Source organism: Pleurodeles waltl, chromosome 8, assembly GCF_031143425.1.
Source record: "Pleurodeles waltl isolate 20211129_DDA chromosome 8, aPleWal1.hap1.20221129, whole genome shotgun sequence".
Taxonomy (NCBI): domain Eukaryota; kingdom Metazoa; phylum Chordata; class Amphibia; order Caudata; family Salamandridae; genus Pleurodeles; species Pleurodeles waltl.
This window is the reverse complement of record NC_090447.1, coordinates 1,435,431,071-1,435,454,451: the sequence shown is the minus strand read 5'-3', so window position 1 is coordinate 1,435,454,451 and position 23,381 is coordinate 1,435,431,071. Positions and strand designations below refer to the sequence as shown.

General features: G+C 42.4%; 1 protein-coding gene across 2 annotated transcripts in view; it reads right to left on the bottom strand.

The window, feature by feature from the left end:
- IGSF5 (immunoglobulin superfamily member 5) overlaps positions 1-23,381 on the bottom strand; it is a 334,850-nt gene that overhangs the window by 202,735 nt on the left and 108,734 nt on the right. For both annotated transcript variants that reach the window (XM_069202586.1, XM_069202585.1), the window contains exons 4-5: positions 17,656-17,967; positions 4,877-5,005 (exon numbers count right to left, since the gene is read on the bottom strand). In XM_069202586.1, coding sequence (XP_069058687.1) covers positions 4,877-5,005; positions 17,656-17,967 — 441 coding nt within the window. The remainder of the gene's footprint in view (positions 1-4,876; positions 5,006-17,655; positions 17,968-23,381) is intronic.

Below are 23,381 nucleotides of genomic sequence, written 5' to 3'. Positions count from 1 at the left end.
AGGGGCACAGACTAAGATAACTGAGGGCAGGAAGGAGGGTGCAGAGGCAACAAGTTGACCATGATGAGCAGGCGGGAGGGGCAGTGGCAGTACAAAGAACCATGCGGGGCAGGGGGAAGGAGGAAAGGGACAACAAACCAACCATGCAGGACAGGCAAGAGAGGCTGTGGCAATATAACAGACCATTCAGGGCAAAAAGAAGAGGCAGTGGCAGTAAAACTATAGATGCCAATAGACTCGATTCAGGTAGGAGACTCCTGATGTTTTTAAGCACAAAAGTGCTTTATATTTTCTGCCTCCTGCCTCAAATCTCCTCTTTTTCAATATAAGTCAATGGGGAAAATCAATTCCCTGTTTTTTTTTCAAAATCTCCCTCTTACCAAGTTCAAAATGTTGGTAAGTATGGTAAATTGGACCACGGAGGACAGGAGGAATGGGATAGGGACATGGACTCAGATAACATAGGGCAAGAGGGAGATGGGCAAGGGCACCAAACTGACTGCAGGGCAAGCGTCAGGGGTTGCAGCAGCGCAGTACACCACACAGGGCAAACAGGGTGGCAGTGAAGCACAACGGACCATGGAAAGCATTAGGGAGGGGAACAGGGCCATGCACATGGACAACAAGAGCAGAGGAGAAAGAGGAAAGGGCAGAAAGCGGACCGTACTGGACAGACAGGAAGGACAGTTGCAGCATAACGGACCATGAAGGGCAAGAGAGAGAGGGCAGCGGAAGCACATCAGACCAGGCAGGGGGCGGGTGTATGGACTTGGACAACAGAGGGTAGAGAGGAGGTGGATGGGGCAGAAAGCTAACTGTTCAGGGCAGGTGGGAAGGGCAGTGGTAGAACAACAGCTACACAGGGCTGTAATGAGGCAGGAGAGGGCACCGACATGGACAATGGATGGCAAGGAGGAGGGGGGCAGCAGCAGCAAGCTTTGTTGGGGGAAGCAGAATGCCAAGTCAGGCCCTGCATCCAACCCCCCCCAACAACGTGCATTGAGATGGGCATCTTACTTAATGTTAAAAATACCTTAGAAATTCACTGAAAAAACAAAGGTCACAGGGATATTATAGTTAAGAAATAGAATAAAATAAACCTTAGAAATTCACTAGAAAACCAAAGGTTACAGGGACATTGTAGCTAGGATCAGATTTTACACACACAAAACCATAGAAATTCAGCTATTATAGTTAAAGTTATTTCAAGTAACTATAACTTGTGCCCTAAGCTAACTATAACTTGTGTCCTCACCATGCAGTGTGAATTACCCCAGTTATTACATCACTTATAACATCTTCTTTGACCTCATTGATAATATCACTGTAACATTTGCAGTAAAATTATTGATGAGAAAACTGTGCATGGCAAGGACGCGAGTTATAGTTACCTTAGGGCAAGAGTGGTTAATGAGGACAGTTGCCCCCTTTAAAACAGGGTACTGAAAAGTTAAGCAAAAAATGCATTGAGAAATCCTGCTGGGTGTTTCAAGAGAGGACAAGAATAACTCTTCCACTCAGAAAATCAATAACAGAGTAGCTGAGCACACTGGAATGAAACAGCTTCAAAATGAGATTCTGAAAGCCAATGTAATGTCAGCAAATGTAAGGCTAAATTCCACATTCTGAAATCCAGCATATTTAAAGCCTGCTTCTTCCCCTAATGCTTTGAAATACTATGCTTGTCCTGGTAAACTGGGTTCTGGTGGAAAATGTGGGATATGGCCTATTAAGCATCTCTTTCTAAGTTCCATCCCCTCTCTCACTCTCAACTGGCATGAACCATATGCCAGCAGTTTTTATTAAGCATCTCTTTTTAAGTTCCATCCCCTCTCTCACTCTCAACTGGCATGAACCATGTGCCAGCAGTTTTAAATATTTGAAAATAGGGAATCTTTTGTGACTAACACTCCACAGATAGCACCAGCAACAGCGGTGTAATCAATCGCTCATTGTTGGACCTGGCCCTTTCTGCATGGTTACCCCAGATTTTTGCCTTCCCTTGCTGAACCCATTTTTATTTTTTTTAGGACTCTGCACATTTACTCCTCCTAACCAGTGGTAAAGTGCTTAGACTCTCCCATTTTAAACATGGTAAAAATTGTATACTCCTGTTTGGGACATTTAATTTACTTATAAGTCTCCAGTATATGGTATAGCATGTACCTAGGTCCTGTAAATTAAATGGTACTGCAGCACTCATGGGGCCACCCACTAAAGTAGCACTGTAAAGCCTGTCTCAGGTCTGCCACTGCAGGCTGTAGTGCAGTTTCAAACTGGCATTTAAACCTGTTAACATAAACCTTTTGTAAGGGGGAACCCTTCCTTTTTAAATACTTCTGTCACCCCTAAATTAGGGGTGCCTAAGCTGAAGAGTTCCTGGTATGTAAAAAGTAGGACATGTGTACCTATGTTTTACATGCCTTCACAGTGAAAAAATCTCAAAGTCATTTTTATTCTGGCCTATTCACTGTAGCAAAGCTAACTGTCCCATAAAATAACACTGGGTTACTTTATGATATTTTATAAGCAATAATGTATGTTTGGGAGCAAATAGAGAAATACTTCTTTAACTCATTTGAATGGAACTGTAAAATCTTCCTTAATGGCAAAGTCAGATTTCAAGTTACTATTCTGAAAATTACACTTTTAAAAAGTAGTTTTTTTTCATCCTAAACCAAATGAGCCTTTCTGGCAGTGTCGGGGTCACATGGCTGTTAATGACTTTCCTATAGTGTGATGATTATTCCTTCAAGACAGGGAACAAAATTTGTCCTGGTGTAAAGGAAGTGTCTCTTTCTGATAGGATGGCTGGGGCGAGATGTTCCCTGCCCTGATTACACTTTGAAGGAACCTGCCAACAGTACACACAAAGGAATCAGACACCAGGCCAGACCCTTGCCTATGTCCCTCTACCCAGGTTGGAGGCAAACCCAAAAAGAGAGAAGAACTGCCCAGAACTAGTTTGGAATTAGGCCAGGGATTTCCCTCCATACACAGGCTGACACTTGGTATAACAGTGGCACCCTCAGGACCTAACATCAGAACACTTCTGGACCAGAGACGATTTAGAAGAAGGACTGCCCTACTGTCTGAAGAAGGAAGACTTGACTTGCTTGCCTTGAACCCAAAATCTCAGAAGTGGCTCCAAGGGTCAGTTGGTTGACTTCCTGTTTTCACTACAGAGACATAGAAAGATTCCAGGGGCCATCCCTGCAACAGCCCAGCTGACCAGCACCAACTGGACCTGCTGCTATCCTCTGCTGGAGTGAGTCCTGACCCCAAGAGGTGCCCCAGCAGGTCCTGGAACCTTGGCCGGTGTCAATGTGTACTCCTCCTGCCTCCAAATGCAAGAACTGGGCTCCAGGTGAAAATCCAGTAGTTCTGTGCTCTTCGTTGTATTGTGCAAATATATTTATTTCATTACACCTGAACGGTTCTGGCGTTTCCAATGTCGTGGTCACTCAGAGAGGTGTTCCATGAACCATCTGGGGTGCCTATCTTAAAGGTTAGAGGTTGGGTATTAGAAATCCAGCTCAAAATGAAAGAAATCACAATTGGATGTCTTCCTTGTTTACCAAATAAATTCCATGATTTTCTGAAAAGGGGAGTGGGTAAGTATTTAAGTCAGCCCTTCCTTGGATGGTGGTCTGACCATAGGTTACCCTTCCAGGTTCACAGTCTAAGAGAAGGTGGAGTCTTTTTCTGTGACGTCAGTTGCATTAGTTATTTTAATTACGTGTTAAGAATGCAGTGCGAAAGAACAATGTCTCACAATACTTTTGTTCCCTTATTTTGTGTTTGCTCAGCACCCTATGTATTACTATTTGATCCTAAATTCTTGCTTCTCCCATTTTAATATTCTTCTGGATTCTTCACCTGTAATTCATGTTTTTGATCTTTCTCCTTTTTGATATCAGTGGCAGTTTGGTGACCTAATTACTTCTTCACTATTAATTAGCATTTTGAATCAAGAGCTGCAAGACTGCCATGGAGTTTTTCACCTTTGTGAGTTTTTTCCCTTAACTGAGACCTGTATATAGAGACACACTCCTTTCACCTGTACTGTTTTGTGCAGAATGGCACCATTGCTACTGGAAGGAGTATCCCTTTCCTCGCAATCAAGAACTCAACAGACCTTCTCAGCATTCAGTCTCCAAACTTTCTCCGCTCCTTTTTCGGCCTTGCTCTGCAGACACCGGGCAACTTCCTATTCGGTGCACCGAAGAATTTGTACATCTACCTCAAGTCAGCTATCTGAGCCTGGCCTATAAATTCCCAGCTCCCAACTTCAAGGTTTTTCCATTAAATGAGACACTATTATTCTTCCATTGTGTGCAGCCTGTAAAAATTCCTGTTATTTCCCTCCCTCACATACATCATTAATAGTGGTCCCAGTAATACCAGAAAGGGGTAAATAACAGGTATTATACGTTTTTGGGGAACAACATTGGGACATTGAACTTACTAAGCCTTTCTGCATGTCTCTTCCTGGTTTTCCTCACGGAGACTTCGCCTGCTCGAAGCAGGTGAAACCTTTGAGTGGAATACCACTGAACAGTAGTGTTTCCTATAGAAATCATAATTCCAATGGGCCAGCTAACTTATCTTACTAGGCCATTTGAATTAACGGGCCCCTCATAAAGATGAACTAAATGTTTCTCTCTGTTTTTTCTTCCTTAGATATATGTTACTCCTCTGGAGTGTTATTCGAATGTCCCTCCCACTTACAGATCTAAAATGGCAATTTTCGCTTTGAGCCCTTTACGAAAATTCTAAACAAATAACACAATTAAAATTACTAACAATTCTCTGTTCAATCATCTAACATCTTCTTTGTTTACTTTGAAAAACGCACGAAAAAGGAAAGACTTACCTTCTTTCTTTCTTCTGCGGCAGCAAAATATGATAAGGAGAATGATGATAATGATAAGAAGCAGCCCACCAATGGATACGGTGACAGCGATTATGATCACATCCCTTTCATCCAATGAATTGTTTCCCCCTGAAACAAAAGAAGGCGGGGTTAGAGGAAAACGAGGAGTGCATTGGAAGAAGGACATCTGATCTGTGAGCAGTGAGAGGGGACTTTCTGTGCCAAGAAGAACCAGGCGCACTTCACCTGCTTTATACCAGACTTTTCTCGTAATCTAGAACATCAATATGAAACAATTAAAAAACATCAAAGTGTACTAAATAAACTTAACACGGAAGGACATTTTGATGTTTTTCTAATTTCTCAATGTAAAAGGATCCTCGCAGGTCCATTTAGTTTCTCTCTATTCTGTATAGTAATAAATATGTAATTTGCTAAATCGCTGGTTTGTGGTTGGGATTGGAGTGAGGATACGGCAAGAAGACGTCAGCAAGGCAGCAGGTATTCGGCAGGAGCACAGCACAAACACAGCAGGAGTGTTTACAAAATGCAACAAGAATTCGACAGACAAAACTGAATCTTCAAGCAGTAAGACCACCGATCAGATGCATTGTACTCAGGACCACTGGAATTATGCGGCAGGAGAGGACCCAATTATGTGTCAAGGTTGACTAAATCAAGGAAATGCAAATTATGCGGCATAATGCGGCACATTTTGATAATCTAACTTCGTTATGTCATTTTTAGGCCTCGCCTGCACACCTCATGCACTGAATTTGCAAGGGGTATTGTTTATGGTAAAGGGCTTGGAGCCTGCCCCTTGGCTGCCATTTGTTAGCTTTATTGTCACTGTCCTAACCTACCTCCTAAAAGGCCAGCGAATGCTGGGCTTCACTTCTTTTTCTTTCTTTGGAACATGGATCAAGCACAGATTGACTCAACTTAATTAGTGTCCATCCGCTGACTGTGCTTTGATTCAGGTAGTATTTCTTTCACTGCTGCCTCCTGGCTACATCTCCTTTATCCACAACCGGTATGATATATGTTGCTCCCTCACCCACTAGCCCCTCCCGGTCTAAAACACTTTTGTTTGTAAACAATCCAGTTCTTGTAGAAGCATTGTACACAGTAGCGGCCTATGTCAGAAAAGGGTGGTGGGTCGGAGGTTGGGGGAGGAGGTGGGGGGGGGAGAGAGTGTGGGGGGTAAAAGTAAGAAAATAAATTAAACAAAAAAAAACATACTCATGAGGGATCGCTGCTTTTCTACTCTGGCTCCACGGCAGGCACAGGCTCCCAGCCTGCCCTGCGGCCAATCCAAAATGCTGCTCTCATGCTGCATGACAGCCGCATCAGGATCGGTCTGAGCACCCTTGATTTGTGCTTCCAGGCAGACTGGGAGCCTGTGCCTACGGTCTCCAACCCGGCAACACAGCCTGGGTTGGACACAGCTCAGTGCGCATGTCAGTTTGGTCGTCCTGAGACGGTTGGCCAAACCCACATCCGCACTGAGGGGAGTGCACACCGCTACCCCTCCGTTGCTGTCATCACAATGATAACCCCGCCCCCAAGACTCAGCCAGTGACGAAAAATAAAATGATAATAAACCTGGTTTATTATCATTTTATTTTTCAAGTTTTGCCTCTGCTTGCAGGGGGGGCAACACTCCTTCGCCTTAACGGAGGAGCTGCTCCTGAATGTACATACTAACAAGTTCCTTTATCAGATCAAAGACATCAGATGTTTATATAGATCGTACATTGAGATAATTATTAACATATTGTATTATATTATAACTGCATTTATGTAGCACTTACTTTCCCTGCTGAGACTTTGATAGGGCAATTCAGTGATAACTCGAGCAACGTTCCATACCACTCCAATCCATGCCACACAATACCACTCCACTCCATGCCACACCACACAGTGCCACTTCACGCCACTCCACTTCAAACCATGCTACAGGGAGTGCAGAATTATTAGGCAAGTTGTATTTTTGAGGATTAATTTTATTATTGAACAACAACCATGTTCTCAATGAACCCAAAAAACTCATTAATATCAAAGCTGAATATTTTTGGAAGTAGTTTTTAGTTTGTTTTTAGTTTTAGCTATGTTAGGGGGATATCTGTGTGTGCAGGTGACTATTACTGTGCATAATTATTAGGCAACTTAACAAAAAAATATATATACCCATTTCAATTATTTATAATTACCAGTGAAACCAATATAACATCTCAACATTCACAAATATACATTTCTGACATTCAAAAACAAAACAAAAACAAATCAGTGACCAATATAGCCACCTTTCTTTGCAAGGACACTCAAAAGCCTGCCATCCATGGATTCTGTCAGTGTTTTGATCCGTTCACCATCAACATTGCGTGCAGCAGCAACCACAGCCTCCCAGACACTGTTCAGAGAGGTGTACTGTTTTCCCTCCTTGTAAATCTCACATTTGATGATGGACCACAGGTTCTCAATGGGGTTCAGATCAGGTGAACAAGGAGGCCATGTCATTAGATTTCCTTCTTTTATACCCTTTCTTGCCAGCCACGCTGTGGAGTACTTGGACGCGTGTGATGGAGCATTGTCCTGCATGAAAATCATGTTTTTCTTGAAGGATGCAGACTTCTTCCTGTACCACTGCTTGAAGAAGGTGTCTTCCAGGAACTGGCAGTAGGACTGGGAGTTGAGCTTGACTCCATCCTCAACCCGAAAAGGCCCCACAAGCTCATCTTTGATGATACAAGCCCAAACCAGTACTCCACCTCCACCTTGCTGGCGTCTGAGTCGGACTGGAGCTCTCTGCCCTTTACCAATCCAGCCACGGGCCCATCCATCTGGCCCATCAAGACTCACTCTCATTTCATCAGTCCATAAAACCTTAGAAAAATCAGTCTTGAGATATTTCTTGGCCCAGTCTTGACGTTTCAGCTTGTGTGTCTTGTTCAGTGGTGGTCGTCTTTCAGCCTTTCTTACCTTGGCCATGTCTCTGAGTATTGCACACCTTGTGCTTTTGGGCACTCCAGTGATGTTGCAGCTCTGAAATATGGCCAAACTGGTGGCAAGTGGCATCGTGGCAGCTGCACGCTTGACTTTTCTCAGTTCATGGGCAGTTATTTTGCGCCTTGGTTTTTCCACACGCTTCTTGCGACCCTGTTGACTATTTTGAATGAAACGCTTGATTGTTCGATGATCACGCTTCAGAAGCTTTGCAATTTTAAGAGGGCTGCATCCCTCTGCAAGATATCTCACTATTTTTTACTTTTCTGAGCCTGTCAAGTCCTTCTTTTGACCCATTTTGCCAAAGGAAAGGAAGTTGCCTAATAATTATGCACACCTGATATAGGGTGTTGATGTCATTAGACCACACCCTTTCTCATTACAGAGATGCACATCACCTAATATTCTTAATTGGTAGTAGGCTTTCGAGCCTATACAGCTTGGAGTAAGACAACATGCATAAAGAGGATGATGTGGTCAAAATACTCATTTGCCTAATAATTCTGCACTCCCTGTAGACAATGGAACTCCACTTCATACAAAGTGACTCCAGTCCACTCATGCCACTCCATACAATGCCTCTCCACTCCACACCACACAGTGCCACTCCACTCCATGCCACACAATGTCATTCCACCCCACAAAATGCCACTCCACTCCACGTGACACAATGGCACTACACTCAACACCACACAATGCTGCTTCATTTCAGTCTAGACCACTTCACTCTACACCATCTAATGACACATTAGCATAATTTGTTTTACATGAATGAGGCATTAGATGGCCAAAAACGCCATGCCATATGACTACAAGTAAAGATAGACTTTTGGTTTAAGTTTAGACTTTTGGTCTAAACTTAAACCAAAGGTCTAAACTTAGACCAATAGTCTACCTTTACTACGAGCAAAGTTAGACTTTAGGTCTAACCTGAGGCCATCATTATGAGACTGGCGGTCATGATACCGCCAGCCTCGCCATGGCGGTCCTACCACCTCGGAGCCGACGGTATGGACCACCACAGTAGGAGTTATGGGGCTTGGCAGACGCCAAGCCTCCACAACCCCACCTGGCCCGCCGGTGCGGTTGCACCGCTGGTGCTGGCGGGGAGCACCTCCAACCTTGCGGCAGGCCTCAGCCCGCCGCCTGGATTACGAGGTTGTACACCGCCAGGCTTTTCGTGGCGGTCACCCCGCCACAAAAAGCCTGGTTGTCACGCACCCAGCGACAGGAATCTTCATTCCTGTCGCCGGCATACACACACATGCACTCATCCCCCCACCCATCCACACACTCACATGCCCCCCCACCCCTTCGTGCACACATGCATTCACATACACACCCATTCAGCATATGCATACATGCGCTCAGACACCCCCACTCACTCACATTCATCCATACAGAAGACACCTCCATACACGTGCACATACACGCACACACACATACACATACACATATACATACACTCGCAGACACGCACACATTCAGCACCCCTCTCCCCTCCGCAAACACACCACATCCCCCTCCCCCCTCTTTTGGACGCCCACTTACCTCTTCCGTCGAGGAGGACATCCGGGTGGGGATGGGTCCTGGCGGTCTTCCCTCTTCGCCATCACCACACCAGCAGGACTCCACCAAGCCGTATTACAGCTTGTAATATGGAGGGCAAAGTCCTGCTGGCGTGGCGGTGCCGGCGAGGCACTGGCCTCTGCAGCACCGACCGCCAGCACGACTGCTGGCTGCTTTCCGTCTCAATAATGGCGGAAAGCAGCCAGCGCTTGTTATATGGCGGACTGCTGACCGTCAGCTCTGGCGGTTGTCTGGCGGGTTGGGCTTTGGCGGTCAGTGGAATTGACCACCAAAGATCAAATGAGGGCCTTAGACTTTTGAACTAAACTTAGACTTTTGGTCTAAGTTTACCTTTGTGAATTGGGCCCGTAGACTGTTAATAGCTAAGATCATTGATGTTTGTTGTCCTTATGTTTTTTCTCTATGTACAAGTGATTGAAATTACTGTCCATGACAATTTTTAGTCCTTCTTGCGACAGAAAGCTTGTTTGAAGTGATATATTAGAGAAATAAATGCTTTTCTTTAAATTGTCATTGTGAAGTCAGTGGATCGTACAGTAACTTCTTCCTTCTTTTTGCTGACTTTAAGTGTAACATCAGGTTTCTAGGTTATAGCTTTATCAGTGACAGGATGCGCGTGGGATAGAGGACTTTGGGCTGCTTCCAGAGCATCTATTATCTGAAGGAGTGCCACATGATTTCCTCATAGGCACATACATGTTTTGCTGCTAGACAAATATTTTTGTTTAGCAATATGCAGACCCTAACTAATATTTCGCAAGTGCCGCTTCAGAAATACCTATAAAATCTATGACTTTTCCGGAAATATGTCTGCAAAAGTGTGCTGTAAAATTAGACACCTGGCCCAATTTAAAAATATACTTCTTGGTTGAGCCTCGGATCACTTGCTCCTTCTGTTGAGAGTAAATATAGACCTGGTATCAAAACCTTTCCCCTCTGTTGTAATCAGTTCAGCTATAAGGCTGTAGGTCTAATTGAGCTTGGTTAAGCTCCTGGGTTCTACGTGTGGCAGAAGTCACAGCTGCCAAAGCAACCTTGGTCCAGGACGTGTGTAAGGGATACACTGGGATACAGGCAGTCCAATCCCTACTATTAGAATCGTAACAGTTCCCTGCAGTTCCATTAGTAAAGAATGTCCGCTTACTCAATAGTTCGACAATGCATTGTGGCAACCAATAGTGTTCATTCAGCATGAAAATTCAATGTTTTGGCAAAATCTATGGATCATCTGACAAGACCCTCTAAGAAGAACCCCTGTCCCTATGAGCAAAGCAACCTAGGAGACATCTGCATGATAGCACTTGTTTATGATGCTAAAGATCATATTCTATACATTGCACCCTTGGCTTGGTCAGATCATTATCTGTTTTTTCACATGTGCCTTCCCTTTTGCCCCACTGTAAATGAACGATTTAGTGACAAAAAATAAAAAACAGCATAAAAAAATATTCTCCGTGGTTTCTCCAGTCTCGCTTTTGCCACATGGCCTCGTGTAATATTCCACACTGATCCTGCTCAATTTCTTCATAATTATCTACTTGAAAATCTTAACAAACTAGTGTGTCTAAAATCCCTTAGGAATAAAAAACAGCCGAGAGTCTCTGATTTTCCATGGAAATTTTCACTTAAAAAAAACAAGTATAAAATAAAATAGAAATGAAAAGTGATATCCTGTAAAGAATAAGACACAATACAGTTGGAAAGTGTTCATCTTTTTAAGTTCATCGCTGGACAAAATAATTAACTTTTGTCCCACAAAAGTCTATTGTTTTCTACACAGCCCTAGTGTAGATCTACCATACAGCAAGTTATCACTCATGCATGCTTCAAAACAGCTTTGTAAAACCAACCCTTTCCTTGTGCTTTAGCAATTAAAAGATATTAGGTTAAGTAAACCGGTGAACCATAACTGCAAAATGGCACAAATGCGTCTGCCTGCTGATCTTTTTCTTTAAGTGTATACGATTTCCAACAAATTGAGATCCCAGATATTAAAACAAAAGATCTGTCTCTATTATTCAGAGGTCTTCAGTTGACCCAGTAATGAATTAAAGAATTTCCACTGTTGCGTCCTATATTACAAATTGTTAATTGGAGCAAGCATACTCCCCAAAAATGATCAAGTATTCACCAAAAGGAATGTGCTTTTAAAAAAAAATGAAGGATTGTTAGTCCCTCCCTGAAGAAAGCAAAGTTCTTCATTCTCTAATTTAACAGACTAATAAACTAGTATAGTAGTTCTCCAACTTCAATCCAGTCTTGAACAGCACACTCTCCTCCATCCACTGCACTCTTTCTTTAGACCCTCAAATGGGAAGACTGCAATAGTAAGTAAGTGGGATTCCTAAATTCTGTCTATGTGTGCTTTATAGCCTATGGCTGTCTCCTTTTATTAGCAAAAGTATATTGAGTCAATAATTGCAATGGAATAGAAAGAACACCCATACATCTAAAAACAACAACTTCTAATCGTTGTTTGGCCCTGGTATCTCATGTTCAAATGTCAGTGCTCCTTTTCCAATGTACATTTTGCAAATCATTTTTGAACTGTGTCCTTTTGAATTCCTTTATGTTCTCTCTACTTTTATAATACTTTCTTTTCATCCATCAAATCCATAAAAACCCTTTTGTCAACAGTCACTGATCAAGTCTTTCATTATTTGGCCACTCAGAGCTCCTTGTATCAACTTCCAAAATAAATTTGGCTGCTGGGGCTGAGATGAAATGTTTGGACATGTTGTAGGTGACTGAATACACACATTTAATAATGAGAAGGCTGTGAAAGAAACAAAGCATAAACAGACATCTTTCCTTCTGCCTGCATTTCCCATTGAGTGACAAGTGATCATCATGACCACAACCAATTATTCAACATAGAAGGATTATCTGATAAGGATTCTTGAGAATTTGCTGCCTAATTGTAGATACATGATAACTATTTTTGTTATCGAAAAATTGAGATATTGAAGATGTTTTTGACATGTGTGCTGTTAGTTTGCTGGTGAAGGGAAGTTCAAAGGTAAACTTGTTTCCACATGCGTATGTCTTGTTTAATGTCAGCTTTTGCTGTCTGTTTGCAAAAGATCTTTTGTGTATAATGCCAATACCTACAGTGGGCTTTGAGTCAGCCAGCTGCTTATCATTGGTTGGCTTTATGGTCAATCTCATTTGCTTGCTTCTTATCCGATGGCTTGCTTTCCTCTTTTTGTGTTTGTTGCTCTCATGGAGCATACATTCTTGACCATCCTTCTGAATGGAAGAGTTGTATTTGTTGGAAATTGGGTTACTGGTTGGTGGGGGGGCGCTAGTCAAGCATTAACCACAATCTCTGTCAGGGTGAAAAACAAGCAAACCCAAAATTAACCTCTGCTTAACCTTCTGGAAGCTTAGCACAAAGCAGACAGGCTTAACTAAGAGGCAATATGTAACTTATTTATGCAGCTCTTCAAACAGTAATAAAGTTAAACACAGCATAAGAAAAATCTCAAACCAATTTAGAAAAATAGAGTTAAATAAATTGGCTCCAAAGTGACAACATTCCATTCAGTAGAACTAGAGATATGCAATTTTACAGATTTAGGTGAAAATAGTGCTAAAAAGCACAAAGTGCCATGCACGGCTATGTGGTCGTGCAAGACTGGACGAATTGCTAGAGAGAAGAAACAGAGATACAGAGGACGGTAAATGAAATATAGAACGCAGTGATTATGACTCTATAAGGCCTATGCCTGGTGTTGACTTTAGTCCTTAATGGAACCATAATATTTCATTAGAATATCACCTTTCATAAATATTGTGCTCTAAATTTAGTTTACAAAATTATCGCACCATTGAAGTAAAAAATAGAAAATGTATATCTAGGGGCACATTGACTTTGTAAAAAAAAAATGTGGTCACAATATTGGATATTGAAGTCTGACGATAGTTCTGCATATGATATTCTGACATACAACCAACAGGATGGAAGATTAAAGTGAAGTAATTAAGTGTGTCCCTGCTGCCTACCAAGGATATATGCACCGTAGAGGGTGATGATGGCAATAATGCAGTGTCTTATGCCTTCCCGCACCTCCATGGACTTCAAACGTCCAGGAAGGCCGCAATGTGTACTTTCAGGCATTCTCATTTGTCAGTGTTTAACCAATCAGTGTTACCCCTTTGTTTAGATAACTGGACAGCCAATCAGAAGGGACGGCGCTCCCAACATCTTTCTGGACCTTATTGTGGTATAGAAAAGGATGGACCTTTGCATGCAGGAAGGACCATATCCTAGAAACAGAGTTTAATCCTGGAAATGGCAATTTTATCCAAGAATCCTCATTTGCAAACGCATCAACACAGGTTTGCCCACACTTTGAGGTGAGTGCTAACAAAAGGGATTAAGCTGTTAATGATGGTGCAACCTCAGTGTGAAACAAGCAAAAAAGAAGGACATTGCGGAGTGTGAGGGGTTCCACTGATCTAATTTCTAAGGACTTAGAAAGTGTGAATGTGAAGCTGTTGTCCTACCCTTCCACAGAGCAGCCTGAGGCTTTGGCTGTAGAGTATTAAGAAATGATGACTAATTTTCTGCAATTTGAAGAAGGCGGCCTTTGTTGTGAAGCACCTAGGTGTTACAGCAGAAGTGCATTGAGGGGAGTTGATGTTTGGCACAATCTTGAAAGGTTTTAGACGGGTGTGTGTGTGTGTGTGCATTCTAATATATATTTTTAGAATGCTGCAATGTGTAATATTCTGGAACTGTTTTGTGAATGTCGATAAGTTACTTAGAGCACTCTGATGTCTAACGTCATGGTTTGCGTTGTCTAATATAATTAATAAATAATGAGTAAATAAAACACCTACTGGAAGTGCACATAGAAACAATAAAAAGCAAGGGTGCTTCAGTGTATGCTTGTATGCACACACTGAATCAAAGTCAGTAGGATCAAGCCAGAATGCCATATGGGACCCAAACACAACCTCCCCCCCTTCTAAATCCCTTTCCTCTGTCATTAATAGGCCCTCATTCCAGCTCCATTTCCATAAAGAACCTTTGGGGCATTCATTTTTGCCCTTTTTTTTAGAGGAAGAGGTTAGAATATTGGAAGCATAAAATAACCAGTTTCAAATGTATTGATTTCATGTCCAGTCGTGCCATTTAGCTAACTGAGCGCTCCCACTTCCGGAGGGCGGACATGAGCCATTGCAGTCTGGTCCTTGAAGGAACTCTGGATCTGCTCTCCCCTCTGCTACTCCCTCCAGCTCCCTGGGGGTTAATGCAGCAGGAACAGCGTGGGCATAAGCGCAGGTGCAGGAACAATTTTCAGAGTGGAGGAGCTGCCAATGTTACATCACTAAACTCACAGAGATTATGAAAAATCCAAGCATCAAAGCATAAGTGTTGTCAGTGAACCACGCCCATTCAGCGGGAGAGGGTGTAGTATATAGCTGGTGTTGCATTTAGGAGCAGACTATCACACATATTTCAGTAACACATGGTGTGGTAGCACAGTGTCATTTACAGACAGCATGTTACCGTTGAAATGAATACTAAATCTGCAGAAACATACAGTTTCACTGATAAAACCATGTAGTGCCCAAACGATAACGTTTGGAAATTGTGTTTCAGCAAATATTTATAATTTGCTCATCACCAAGTACAGTGTCTTGATTTGGTCCGATTTTAATAAAATCTTTGTTTCCATCACATTAAGAATTATAAAAAAGCACTTAATTTGTGCTTTCCTGACTGTTTACTTATTGTTGTTAAATATTTGCACAGTTCATTGATAAATATGTAAATCTTGTGTATTACAAGAAAACAAAAGCTTACAGCCTTTCCTTTCACACCAGCAGGATTGTCACATAGTTAACTTTATAAAAATCTTCACATTTTATAGTAAACAAAAGAAAAATAAAACCAATTTCTATGTTAAAAGAATAAGTAGCAATTGGTAAGATGCCTAGACTGACATTTGACCTCTGTATCTGAATGCACAGCAAATGTGACAGGATAAAAACAACATTTAAAGACATGGTTAATGCTCATTCAATTTTGGAACTCCAGCATGGTTATTTTTAGAGGTGGTGCAGGACCTCTCACACCCCTACTTCCAGTGCCTTTGTGCATAAGCAAAGAGAAAGAGAGGAGGAAGGGAAGGGAAGAGAAGAGAGAGGTGAAGGGAAAAAAGCAGAAGGAAAGAGAGAGAGAGGATGGAGAGAGCAAGAAGAGAGAGAAGAGGCAAGACAGATGATGGAGGGATCAAGTGTTGTGTTGTGTTGTGTGTAACCCACAAGTGTATCCTGGCGCTAAGCAGGTGTGTGTGCCCAGGTCTTTCTATGATAGGTTGATTAATTGAAAAGCCAGGTCTTCAGCTACTCGGGCAATTCAAGAAGAGAGGAGGAAACTCTGATTTGGAGTGGCAGGCCATTCCATACTTTAGGAGCGAGGTAACAGAACGCCCATCCTCCTGATCTGCTTCTGTATATACGTGGGATGTGTGTGAGAAGGAGTCCTGCAGAGCAGAGGTTTCTGGGTGGCTGGTGGAAGGAGATGCAATTGTTCAGCAGGTGGAGCCTAAGTTCTGTAGTGCCTTCAATGTGCAAGTGAGGAGTCTGAAATGAGTTTGTTTCTGTAATGGAAGCCAGTGGAGCTTCCTGAGGTGTAGTGTAATGTGAGTTCTGTGTGGGAGGTTGAGGGTGAGTTTGGCCGCTGAGTGTGCTTGGTGATCCTGTTGTAGAGGGGTTTCCTGTAGTCCAACTTGCTGGTGACTAGGGCTTGAATTACAGTTTTCCTAGTGTTGCTTGGGAGTCATTTGAAGAGCTTTATGGGCATCTTCAGGGTGCTGAAACAGGATGCAATAACAGCGTTGACTTGTATGGTCATGTTCAGTTTGCTGCCGATTGTTATTCTCAGGCACCTGGCATGGGTGCTGGGTGTGGGTACGAGTTCAGCTGGCCATCAGTTGGAGTCCCATAATGAGGTGTTCTTGCTGAAGATCACTACTTCTGTCTTGGTGTTGAGCTTGAGGGAGTGGGCTTTCATCAAGTTAGCAACTTCTGTCATACAGGTGGTGAACTTTTTGTGTTATTAAGGGGTTTGCCCGAGAGGGAGAGTATGAGTTGCATGTTATCAGTGTAGGAGAATATGTTGATTTTGAGTGTGCACATGACGGTTGCCAGGGGAATCATGTATGCATTGAAGAGGGTGGGGCTGAGCGATGAACAGTGTGGCACTCTGCAGATCAGTTTGCAGGCTTCTGAGGAGTAAGGTGCCAGGCTGACAGCTTGTGTGCTACCAATTAAGGAGCACGCCCAGCGTACAGCTGGTCCTTGGATCTCAATCTTGTGCAGGCATTTGATGACGAGGGAGAGTGAGGTCATGCCAAAGGCTGTAGAGAGGTCCAAGAGAATGAGGGCTGCCCTTTCTTCTCTGCCAAGGATCATGTCGATGTCATCTGTGGCGGTGGTGAGTATTGTTTCTGTACTCTGGTTGGGCCTGATTCCAGACTGTATGGAGGTGGTGGTTGCTGAGGTGGTCGGTAAGGGGCTAGTTGAGAAGTTTCTTTAAGACCTTTGCAGGTATGGTAGTAGGTCTGTAGTTGGAAAATGTATCTGGGTCAGTGGAGCAGGTGTTTTTGTAAGCAGTAGCATAATGGTGACATTTCCAAGTGTTGGGAAATGTGGCTGAGTCGATGGAGGCATTTAGGATAGGTGTAAGCGTTTCACTGATTAGTACCCATCTTTTGTTGGTGGTGGGGGCAGGGGTGACATGGGGCCCCTGAGTAGATGGTAGCAGTGATATTGACAGTGCTGATCATGGGCCATGAGGTCAGGGTTAGCCATGTTTGGAAGCTGAGTTGCAACGGTGACAGGGTCCGGTCGAGGAATCAAGTTGCTGCATATGGAGGTGAATATGGAGGTGAATATGTTATGGAAGAATTCTGAGAGCTTGTTGAAAAGGATGGATAGATGGAAGGATGTATGGATGATATAAGTACTGATGGTTTGAACATATGCGTCAGAGCTGCTTTTAATTCTAAGTGCAATCCAGAATGGTATGTCAAGCTAAAGTAGCTTATTAAATTGCGATAACGGTCATATAGAAATTTAAAAAAGAATGAATATATCTAGGTAATACACATGTTTAATATTTCATAACATGTTAGCTATAATAATTTAGATCAGCATTGTATACTTACCCACAGGACGTTCTCTCACTGTCAGGCTTACTGTTGCAGACTGAGGCCTAGGAAGTGCTTCTATGGAAGCAAGGCAAGTCACAGTACCATTTTCTCCAAATGTCATATTTAAAGTGCTGACAGAATTTTGAAGACCTTCAGATCCTACGCTGTGTTGAGTAGTCACATAGTTGGATGGGTCCACAGGTGAATCATTTGTCATCCAGGTAATCTGGGGAGCTGGGAGCCATCCTAAGGCCTGGCATTCAACATAGGTCATTTCATTGATGAAGGCGGTGAAGCTGCCATTTGTAATTTGTAATGTTCCATTGACTGCAAAGCAAGGACACATGTCACTTTCAGTGCACAGTTTTAGATTCTTTTTATGAAGTTTCCATTTGTTTGACTGCACTATTAGAAATCACATTCAGGGAAACCTTACTGGCATTTCGATTTTTAATTTTAATTATGGAACATTTAGAGTATTTGTGTTAATCACGATGAAAGTTTAAAAAACTGTTATTTCCATGACAAAGTCAGACTGAAGTAAGGGGGATAGTTGGAGACTGGTGGATGCAGGACATCTACCATAATTATTGGATGCCACACTCACCCTAAATAGAATGTATGGGACATACACGATTTTTTGTGGATGTTCCACATTCTCCAAATTCTAAATAACATTGAATGTTTTATGTTCTCAGGTACAGGTATGCACACTAACTTGAAATATGTTCCAACAAATGCATCAACTTCAAGCACACTCTGCAAAAGTAGTGTACTCTAAATTGATCCTGGCTCCAAATACTGTGCAATTCTGACTCTGCTTTCATTGACTAACAAACAATGGCTGAAACAGGCTGGTCCAAACAACCAATTGATAAAGGAAACTCGCCCAAAGCCCATTTCAATTGGATGGATTCACAAACGCATTTATGACTAGGGAAGTTTGTACTAGGTATCAGTAGGAGTACTCTTTGATATACCATTACAAGATTTTGTGAATCAGCCTCTAAACATTCTACTCCCTATACATACAAGTGCAAAGAGGGCACAGTCTTTCCTGTTTGCACTAATTGTATTTGAACGTTCCCTAAATGTTCCCATTTTATTCCCATTTTTAAATGTTTTGGGACGAGTTCAAAAAGTATGAAAAAGAGTATTACAAGAGTACTACTTAACATACTCCAAAATGTCTTTCTGAGTAGACTACATATTTTTATTTTTATTCAAGAGATAAGGACTAGACAGGCAGCTAAAGCTGTATTGAGCACAGACCTAAAAATGGAAGTGCAGTACCTATTTATGTCTTTGACACAAGATAACAAATCTTTGACTTGGTTGCAGTCAAAAAGCACAAGCCTTGTTCTCAGAATCCAGTGGGAGCAAAGCACTCTTTTGCCCCTCACTTCATCCACTACCAAATTCACACAGCAAGAGTACATGGGCCAATAGTGAAAACAAGGAATGGCAAAAAGCTAAACAAAGACATTGGATATCACCCTCTTACTTGTCACTCTGCTGGGCACTGAGATCTTCAAGTCAAGATGGACATCTCAAGGAAGCTAGATATCTTTAGGAAGCTGTTGTTTAAAGTATGGCACCCAAACCTACAGTATCTATTACTTAAAGGTATTTCTGTGTAACCCACTCTCTGTGTTCTTGAGGAGAAACTGATATTTCTGAAACTGAAGAATAACAAGATACAACACAATCTAGTTATTAAACTGCTCCCCTTCTCTATTGATATGTTAATTAGGAACCTTGAATATTGAGTAATTTTTATGGATAAGATAAATTAAAATTTTCAATTTTCAGCTTCTAGCGCCAGCAACACATGTATGTGCTGTTCTATAAAACTCCCATTGGCTTGCTGATAATAACATATACATATCTGAGTAATCAAAGTTCTTTAAGTGATAATTATTGCCATTCTTTCCAGAATCCAATAGTTTTTGTGAAGCAAACGCCTCTAAAAGTCTAAACTGATAGTCAAATGGGCAAAAGAGCTCAAAGTTAATTTTCAACCAATACAACTTGCAGCAGCGACTGCTGCAATTGCCACAAATATTAAGAGGAGGGCCGGGGTCGGGGTCGAAAGTGGATAAATGAAGAAAAAAAGACTTACCATTTGCCACCGCCGTCCTCTTCTGCCGCCTCACTCGTCCTCCTTTCCTGTTCTGGTCTCCCAGCATTAGCTGGGAGACCAGAACAGGCTTCCCAGCAATCCTGGCACTGCTTTCATGCTCAAGCTAGCATGAAAGCAGCGTCAGGAATGATCTGAGCGGCTCGGACTGCCACTCAGACACAACACTGGGGCCTGTGCCGTTTCTCCAGCCTGGCTGTTTAAAACAGCCGGGCTGGAGAAACCTAGGTACGCATGTGTGTTTGCCCAGCCGTCTTAGGCCGTCCAAACACACATGCACACTTAGTGAATTCCAGTGTCAACCCACCTCCCGTGGCCCAGCCCCGCCCCTCCCTTCACATGCTGGCTGAGCCAGCAGCAGAAAAATAAAACAATATTCAAGTATCATTTTATTTTTCTGCTGCTGGCTCTTAGCCAGTAGGGCGATGCTCCTCCGCCATAGCAGGGGAGCCGCCCATGACAACTTGTATTCTGAATATTACTCTGAAATACAAAACAATCCACCAGTAGCCTCTTGTGACATCAGTTCTCCAAGTGAAAAACACAAACCTAATCTCAAGGTCCTGGCTGCAGCTCCATTATGGTGTGATTGTCTAGCAAAGGCCGAATGGAACAGGAAGCAATTTGCACGGAGTGATCCAAAATGGCCATCTTCATCTCTAAACAACATGAGAGAATTGTATTTTTTTTGTCTGGCGCATCACATAGTGCGTTCTCCACAGATACATAGCCTTTCACCATTCATGCATCTGCTGAACCTTGACTGGTAAGCCATGCATTCAGAGACTGCAAACGCTGCAGCTTCAATGTTGTTTATGTTTCCAAAACAGGTATTTTATGTCTGTCCTAGGTTATTGGTTAATTCAGGATGATCATGGTTAAAGTGAGTACTCCTTTTCTTAAAAGAAAGGCAAATATGTTTAATTAAGTATAATACTGAGTAATATTATCATGTTACTACAAGAGGAAAATTATCTCTGAAGAAGGTAATTTGAACACCTTCTTTGACTTTTAATAAAAAGATGAATTGAATGCCTCTTTATTCCTAATAAAGGATACTTAAAGTCTATACAACTTTAAAGTGACATTAAGCCAATTGCCCTTGTAGGAAACTAACACAAAAATGGGATGCATATAACATGCTAAATCTTTATTTGGTGAAACTGCTACAGAAGCACATAAGAAAGATATCATATACACTAAAACTAATAAAAACAGTCAAATAGAATAAACAGGTGAATTGACATGAAATTCATTAATAAGAAGCATAAAATAAATAGATGCGATCATAATCTAAGAGTGCATAAAATGTCAAGAAAAATGCATACAGATCATACAGCAGCAGCACAGAAACAGAGTTGAAACCCGTACCTAGTTTTGTGGTAACATCCTTCAAGGGGCTAGTTCTTTTTGTCTGGTCCTCCACATGCTTAGCAAGAAACGGCGGACAGCAACCACAAAAGGTTGGCTGGTATTGGTTCTCAGAATCCTAATCACTGATCTATAATGACTAGTCCCCAGGTTGCAACAATGCGGCAGACTCCACTTTCTTCTGTACCCATGACAGTGTGGACAGAATATTACAACCTGGTCAATGGATTCTACTACCTGGGGACAGAAGTGGCAGAACACATCTGACTCTGAGGAAGTCCGCTGCCATATACAATTAAACTAATAAAAACAGTCAAGTAGATGAATTGACATAAAATTCTTTAATTAGCAGCATAAAATAAATAGATGCAATCATAATCTAGGTAAAAAAGAGTGCATAAAATATTAAGGCGGTCATTTTGAACACAGCGGGATTCCCATCCGTGTTCAGGCTGACGGTCTTTTCATCGACCGCCAGCCTCCTGGAAAACCCGCCGAGAACATTGAATTGTGGATGACATAAACTCTTGCCAGGGAGTCAGAGTCTAGAAGGTTTGCTCCCATAGCCTACACAGCTTCCAGCCCAGAAGCGACCACCTCATAAATCTGCTCCCGAACAGCCGTGGACTCACCCACAGAGCTCCATTTTAGCCTACAACAATAGCTGGTGAGTGTAAGCCTTCTATCAAACGGTTCATTATTGGAACTTGAGATAATAGAGCCCAGCAGTCTCAAGGTGAGGTCCAAGGCATTATGATCACTATCCTGCCAGGGGATCATCTCCATAGCTATCATTAAAGGCCATAGGGCCTTATTTAGATCTTGGCTGAGGGAAATACTCCTTCACAAATGTGACAGATATCTTGTCCACCGTATTACAATCCCTTTAGATCCTATGGGGATCGTTATAAGGTGGACATGATATCCGTCACATTTGTGAGAGAGATCCTCTCCACCGAGATCTAAATCAGGCCTACAGTCTGATATCTAACAGGATATTATCTATATGGCTAGTACTGCCTGTCGAATAAAAAGTGTGCTTACCCTCCTTATCAGATAATGCTCACCCATTACAAGCTTTTAGACCACTGTTCAAAGTCAAAGCATTTAACTGCAGGACAGCAGCTGACCACTTCTCAATGGGTGGGAGAGAGAGAGCGCAGGAACTGCCCTAGCTTCATCCTCCTCACCACATAAGGTGCCGGAGTCAATGCTACGGAGCTCAAAATTGCAATTGAAATCACTTGCCACAATTTTAAAGTAACCAGCAGGGAGAGATAACAGGTGGGCATTAATCAAGCCAATAATAGATAGATCACCTTTGCTACCCCCATGCCTACAGTAAACATTATACATACAATAGGAGTCACCACAAGGGAGCTGCACAATGACACAAAACATTAGGGGAGGCAAGATCAATATCAATAACTTTGATTGTATATAACAAGGTAGTTTTAATCCAGATTGCAAGACCCCCTGAAGCTAAAGCTAGCAAATCCATATTGAAACTGAGGGAACATAGCACAGGTCTTCTGAAACAGACAAATGTCAGATTGATCAACAAACTTGCATCAGTCTGGTCATGAAAGTTTATTCTTCATGCCAGCAAGATTCCAGGAGACAATATTTGTGTGAGTGCAGGCGAGGACTATGGAGTCACCAGTAGATGTTGGACTATGAGCATCACACAAAGAGTGCGGGAGACCATCAACTACGGGAGATCATGAAGAATTAAAAAAGGAACTCACTTCCATAGCCCCATCAATGGCCGGCGTCTTACCTTCTCCCAAGGAAGTAGAGTGTCAATTGTTGCCATCCAGACCTGTTAAGGGAAGGTATCCTTTTGAGGTGGAGACAGGAAAGACCCCAGGTACATCCAACAAGCTGAGGAAAACCTACTTTTTGCCCAACTGCCTGGATGGAACAAGTTTATAGAACAAGCCTAAGAGAACAATGCTAGCAGCTACTCCCAACTTGCAGATCCTAGGTCCAGATCGGATTGGGCACCAAGCCAAAGGTGGATGTTTGCAGTTTATGACAAAATAGTCCCTTTCTACATGCTTTGTTGAAGGACCAATCCACCCAACTCTCCTCACTAATAAAATGGCGTTACACCCAGAAATGGGAAAGTCAGTATACCGGCTCAACCAGTGGCATATTTAATTTCTTTGCTGTAAAAATGGTTTCTCCAGAGTAGAAGGATTGGGCAGGACTCCGATCAAGATCACCA